Source organism: Haematobia irritans, chromosome 1 (assembly GCF_050003625.1).
Source record: "Haematobia irritans isolate KBUSLIRL chromosome 1, ASM5000362v1, whole genome shotgun sequence".
Classification (NCBI taxonomy): Eukaryota; Metazoa; Arthropoda; class Insecta; order Diptera; family Muscidae; genus Haematobia; species Haematobia irritans.
In genome coordinates, this window is record NC_134397.1 from 259,845,692 (window position 1) to 259,853,153 (window position 7,462).

The window sequence follows — 7,462 nt, forward strand, 5'->3', positions numbered from 1 at the left end:
CTCGGTTCTGATTTATATATTTGTATATGGGAATGTAAACCTTTATATAGCTCCCAAAAAAATTTAAGGAATGGAGATGGTATCAAAAATTTTGGTCTACATAGTGGTGAAGGGTATAATATAGTCGACTCCGCCCGACTTTCGACTTTCCTAACTTGTGTTTTGACTCGCTTTTGTATATAAAAGGATCCAAGTAAAAGATCTAAGAATCCAATAAATTAATAAACTCAACCACTTTTCTTAACAAAACCAAATCGATTTAGCATATTATGGAATCAGGGTATCGACCATGCTTTTTTTTCGATTGACACAACATCTGTACATTCCGATAAAAAGTGAATTGAAGTAATCACAAAAAAACAAAACAAAATTTGCTACCTATTATTTCGCCTCATTAAGCCCAATTAATTATAAACTTGATATTAACAAGATATGAAAGCGAATTTCATTTTTATTATACCTTTAGCATATTTCGTTGCCTCTTATTTTTGGTTGCAAAAAGCATGTGACATTAACTACCATATCTTGCCAATGTTACAGACAACAGTGAGTAGTGACATAGTAAAGCCACTGAACCTACAAATTACATTAATAGCATTCGCATGTATCTGGAATCCATGTCTGTTTTGTGTTAAGTTTACCGCCTCTTCATTCCATCATAAATTATTCGAATAATTGACACTTTTGTTTTGTTTTTTTTTTCTGTTTCTCCACCTCACTCTCTCAGGGAAAAAGTGAAGTAAATCAGAAGACAACAGAAGTAAAAAAAAACGAAAGAAAGCAATTGTGAGAAAGACGAATAACCACTCTGGTTGTCAGCACTTTAATTGGAAGCATGGAGGCGGTTTCGATTGATAATTTCTTTGGGTTTTTGTAACACAGGATTTGATCAGTGTCTTTATTGAAGTGATCATAAGCCGATGTTATATTTCTTTCTTCGAGATGAGCAAATTACATTTTGATTAACACAGCGAAGATGTTTTGGAGCTGAAAATTATTGGCTCAAAAAATTGGGACTTGCAATTTATCTAAAACATAAATTTATTATAAACGGACAATAATCGATTTAAGCTCTTATCGATTATATAGAATTTCCTGATTTATTGCAGATGGGATCTATTGAAATAAAATAAATTCATGTTCACCATAAAAAAATTTAGGCATTCCATTTTTCATGCATATGTTCTCCATATATTTTAAATAATTCCGATAATTTATAGTGATCTAAAAAAAAGTCATTAAAAGAGGGAGCTTTCTCCGCAGGATGGGGTGTTCCACTTTCAAGGTATGGAGGGAGTTCCCAGCACACATATCATCATCATCATCTCAATCAATAAAATTTAAACTAACCCTGCAAAAACAGCATAGCCAAAAAAACAATGCAAATGTTCGTTTTAGATGAGTATGTGGTTCCTTGTCATTGAGCTAAACATGGAATCGAGCAGCACTCAGTGATAGAATGGAAATTCACAATGGACTGAATAGTTTAAGTGAGCCTGATATATTGGGCTGCCACTATACCTAACCTAAGCTAATCTAAGACACCTCTACCCAATTAAGCATCGATATTTTTACTACATAGTAAGGAAAAACTAAGGGTATGGTCACACTAGGCAAATATTTGCCTAAAATGAGTGTAAAACCTTCTGAAAATTTGCACAGAAAAAAAGTAAACTCTTTTATAAAAAAAAATAGTTCGTGCGAAAATTGAACTAAATTATAATCACCATTTTGAAATTACCACAAAGCGTTGTTTAAACCAGGAAAATTGAATGCCCTGGTGTACTTTTTAACTAGAAATCACGAAATTAGACCCTCTCATACAAGAACATAAGGGGTACAAAAGATTCGGCCCACCATGGATTGCGTAGAAACTTCTACGAAAGACTGTCATCCACAATCGAATTACTTGAGTTGTGGTAATAAAGGGTGGTTAAATTGTAAGGGCCGATGTTGAATGTGAACCACACCTAAACGCCAAGTTTTTTTCCGAATTTTATTTGACATTTCTCTATTTCAGACTTACTCAATTTGAACCATGGAGAGATACACAATCCAACAACGTGTTAAATGGTTCCAAGAAATGGCAACAGTGAATAATCAATTTTCGAAGAAAATCATCTTCAGTGATGAGGCACATTTTCAGTGGATTCGTCAATAAACAGAATTGCCGCATTTGGGCGAATGAGAATCCAAGAGTGATTGTCGAAAAACCAATGCACCCACAAAGAGTGACTGTTTGGTGCGGTTTATGGACTGGCGGCATCATCGGGCCGTATTTTTCCAAAATGAGGCCGGTCAGGCAGTTACTGTTAATGGTGTTCGCTATCGTGAGATGATAACGAACTTTTTATGGCCCGAATTGGAAGATATGGATGTGGACGATATGTGGTTTCAGCAGGACGGTGCCACTTGCCAAACAGCTAACGAAACAATAGCTCTTTTGCGCAACAAATTTAATGGACGTGTTATCTCACGTAATGGCGATGTCAATTGGCCGCCAAGATCATGTGATTTGACACAGTTGGACTTTTTTCTTTGAAAGAAAAGATGTTGGTCGATAAGCCAGCAACAATTCAAGAGCTAAAGGATGAGATAATTCGGCACATTAACGGCATAGAATCTCCATTATGCCTCAGCGTCATCGAAAATTTGGACCATCGGATGAAGGTGTGCCACCGATGTCGCGGCGCCCATTTGGCCGATATTTTATTCCATACATAATTGAGTAATACCAATATATTTATTTATTTCGTCTAGGGAAAATATTCCTTACAGACTAATGCTTAATAATAAATTGTGTTTAACAAGTTCTTATATTGATTAATATTCAAAGAAAAGTCTACGTCGTATAGCAAACTTATTCTATTACATTCTGTAAGAAATCTAGTGATGGGCTTATTCATAGCGTAGCTAGTTCTATGACAAGGAACATGAAAAACTTCAAAATTTCTTAATCTTCGGGATGGTACATGAAATCCTATTTTACTAAGAATATAAGGACAATCTAAAGTGCCACATATAACTTTATATAAGAATAGAATGCATTGCAGAAGTCTTCGATCTTTTAATGTAGGCAAATGTATCAATTTACATCGATGCTCATAGAGTGGAATTGGCTCAGTAAAATTGAGTGAACTTAAGCAAAACTTCACAAATTTTTTCTGAAGACGTTCAATACGATTAATATGCGTACTACACGACGGGCTCCAAACAATTTGTGCATATTCTAACTTTGTCCTTACAAGCGCAGTGTACAAAGTCTTGCGCACATAAGGATCTTGAAACTCTGTACTATGTCGTCTGATCAAAGCTAAAAGGGCATAGGCTTTTGGCATTATGTAATCAATATGAGCATTAAATGATAATTTAGAATCGAAAAAAATGCCGAGATCTAAAATCTCACTAACCTGTCTAACACGATTATCGGTAACATAATACTCAGATATATCAGATATATCATAATAAAATAAAATTACAATAATTTCCTAAATAGTTTGTGTTTTATTCAAAATCAACATCGGCCCTTGAAATTTTATCCACCCTTTACTTACCGATGGCAAGGTATCTTAAAACTTCTTAACATCGTTTTCTAAATTGTGAGTTAGTGGTATATATTAGACAAAAAAGTTATGTATAGGTAGGTCTACAAATAATTACGAATCGATATGGACTTTTGCACGGTAAGTAGAGAGCCAGAATTGAAATATTGGGGTCGCTTATATAAGGGCTATATACAATTATGAAATTGATATGGACCAATTTTTGTGTGATTGGGCATCGGCATGGTTGTTAACGGTCATATACTAGCACAATGTACCAAATTTCAACTGACTCGGATGAAATTTGATCCTCCAAGAGGCTCCAAAACCAAATCTCGGGATCGATTTATATGGGGGCTAGATATGATTATGAACTGATATGGACCACTTTTGGCATGGTTGTTAAATATCATATACTAAGACCACGTACCAAATTTCAACCAGATCGGATGAATTTTGCTTCTCCAAAAGGCACCGGAGGTCAAATCTGGGGATCGGTTTATATGGGGTCTATATATAATTATGGACTGATATGAACCAATTCCTGCATGGTTGTTGGATACCATATACTAATATCACGTACCAAATTTCAACCGAATCGGATGAATTTTGCTCTTCCAAGTGGCGGTTTATATGGGGCCTATATATAATTATGGACCGATTTCGACCAATTTTTGCACGATTGTTAGAGACAATATACTTACACTATGTACCAAATTTCAGCCGGATCGGATGAAATTTGCTTCTCTTTGAGGCTCTGCAAGTCAAATCTGGGGATCGGTTTATATGGTGGCTATATATAATTATGGACCGATGCGGACCAATTTTTGCATGGTTGTTAGAGACCATATGCTAACACCATGTACCAAATTTCAGCCGGATCGTATGAAATTTGATTCTCTTAGAGGGTCTGCTAGCCACATTTGGGGATCCTTTTGTATTGGGGCTATACGTAAAAGTGGACCATTTGCAATAGTATCCGAGCTACATCAATAACAACTACTTGTGCCAAGTTTCAAGTCGATTGCTTGTTTCGTTCAGAAGTTAGAGTGATTTCAACAGACGGACGGACGGACATGCTTAGATCGACTCAGAATTTTACCACGACCCAGAATATATATACTGTATGGGGTCTTAGAGCAATATTTCCGATGTGTTACAACCGGAATGAAAAAGTTAATATACCCCCATCCTATGGTAGAGGGTATAAAAATTAACTAAAAGTAAAAAACAAAATCATTAGCCCTAACACACAAAAATTTTTTTGTGTGTTAGTGCTAATTTAATTTGTCCAATTAATTTTTTAATTGAAATGTCTTCAATCACAGAAATGATAGTATCAATTAAAAAATTAATTGAAGGTCAATTAAAAAATTAATCAATAACATTAAAGAAATAATTGTTACGATTAATTTTTGTGATTGACTTTTGTTTCAATTAAAAAAATTTTTGAATCAATTAAATGTTTAATTGAATATTTTTTTTTTAAACTCAATTAAAATTTTAATTGGAAAAATGTTCGTGAATTTTTTTTTTCTGTGAAATCATGACCTCTAACACATGTGTATCACCGGATAAATCATAAATGGACTTTTGTGCAATAAATTAAATGACTTTAGCTTTATATTTCCCACCGGAGCCACCGTGGTGCAATGGTTAGCATGCCCGCCTTGCATAGTATCAATTAAAAAAATAATTGAAGGTCAATTAAAAAATTAATTAATCAAATTAAACAATTAATTGTTAATATTAATTTTTGTGATTGATTTTGTTTCAATTAAAAAAATTGTTGAATCAATTAAATGTTTAATTGAATATTTTTTTAAACTCAATTAAAATTTTAATTGGAAAAATTTTCGTGAAATTTTTTCTGTAAAATCATGACCTCTAACACATGTGTATCGCCGGATAAATCATAAATGGACTTCTGTGCAATAAATTAAATGACTTTAGCTTTATATTTCCCACCGGAGCCACCGTGGTGCAATGGTTAGCATGACCGCCTTGCATACACAAGGTCGTGGGTTCGATTCCTGCTTCGACCGAACACCAAAAAGTATTTCAGCGGTGTATTATCCCACCTCAGTAATGCTGGTGACATTTCTGAGGGTTTCAAAGCTTTTCCAAGTGGTTTCACTGCAATGTGGAACGCCGTTCGGACTCGGCTATAAAAAGGAGGTCCATTAACATGGAATCGGGCAGCACTCAGCGATAAGAAAGAAGTTCACCTATGTGGTATCACAATAGACTGAATAGTTTAAGTGAGCCTGATACATGAGACTGCCACCTAACCTAACATAACCCACATTAGGAATCCACTTTCGTCACTTCATCACCCTCTACGCTCCACAAAATTTAACCCGAAATATGGATAAACAAGTATATACAGCACTAAGTTCGGCCGGGCGAAATCTTAAATACCCACCACCATGAACTAGATATTAGGGTTTCCTTTGAAATTTCAGGAGGGCTTGAGGACACTTCCCGAAGGTAAATTTAAAGATTTCACCAATGAGGACTATATCCGCTTCTGGATTTATAAGAACCATTTTTGTTTGAGTTTTAGAGGAATCGTTAACATCTCTTGTAAGTGTGCAAGAAAATTATAAAATAACGTCTTGATTTGAAATCTTAAATCTGTAGAAGTAAAATCTGGAAATTTTACATTGATCATGAACAGTGCGCCATCTACACCCTCAAGAAGTGAAGTCGGTCCATATGGAGGCATTACCAAATGGACCGATAAAAAATTAGTCCGATACACGTTTTGTGAGCCAAAAATACCAGAATATTTACAATTTCAGGCAAATCAGATAAAAACTACGGTTTCTAGAAACCCAAGGAGTTAAATCGGGAGATCGTTCTTATGGGGGCTATACCAAAATATGGACCGATACTCACCTTCATAAAGATCTTATGACCCGAAAATACCTCTAGATTTCCAATTTCAGGCAAATAGGATAAAAACTTCGGATTCTAGAAGCCCAAGAAGTAAAATCGGGAAATCGGTCTATATGGGGGCTATACCAAAATATGGACCGATACTCACCATTTTCGGCACACCTCTTTATGGTCCTAAAATACCCCTAGATTTCCAATTTCAGACAAATTGGATAAAAACTACGGTTTCTATAAGCCCAAGACCTCAAATCGGGAGGTTGTTTTATATGGGGACCATACCAAAACATGGACCGATACTCACAATTTTTGGCATACGTATTTGTGGTCCTACAATACCTCTAGATTTCCAATATCAGGTAAATTGAATAAAAACTGCGGTTTCTATAAGCCCAAGAAGTAAAATCGGGAGATCGGTCTATATGGGGGATATACCAAAATATGGACCGATGCTCACAATTTTTGGCACACCTCTTTATGGTCATAAAATACCTCTACATTTCAAATTTCAGCAAATTGGATAAAAACTACGATTTCTATACGCCCAAGTCCGGTCGGTTTATATGGGGACTATATCAAAACGTGGACCGATATAGCCCATCTTCGAACTTGACCTGCCTGCAGACAAAAGACGAGTTTGTGCAAAATTTCAGCACGATTGCTTCATTATTGAAGACTGTAGCGTGATTACAACTGACAGACAGACGGACATCGTTATATCGTCTTAGAATTTCTCCCTGAACAAGAATATATATACTTTATATAGTCGGAAATCAATATTTCGATGTGTTATAAATGGAATGACAAACCTATTATACCCCCGTCACCATTCTATGGTGGTGGGTATAAAAAGTTAATTAAAAACAGGTGTAATTTAGAATCAAACTCGTGGCAATCCTACGAATCATCTCTGGAATATGGCAAGCCACATATATTCCTCTGCAAAAATGTTTTAAATTCCCTTAGCCCTTTATAATCCGCTTCAGTAACATTTAACAAAAACCAGCAGACGCCATTTAGCC

The 7,462-nt window shown here is 35.4% G+C and overlaps 1 protein-coding gene across 1 annotated transcript; it reads right to left on the reverse strand.

Annotated features, from left to right (window-relative positions):
* Window positions 1-1,156: 1,156 nt before the first annotated feature.
* On the reverse strand, window positions 1,157-3,338 carry LOC142235966 (uncharacterized). Its single transcript, XM_075307218.1, has 2 exons — window positions 2,873-3,338; window positions 1,157-1,224 (listed from the first exon to the last, which is right to left on the reverse strand). The coding sequence occupies exons 1-2, from the start codon at window positions 3,336-3,338 to the stop codon at window positions 1,157-1,159; spliced, it is 534 nt and encodes a 177-aa protein (XP_075163333.1).
* Between the last annotated feature and the right edge of the window lie 4,124 nt (window positions 3,339-7,462).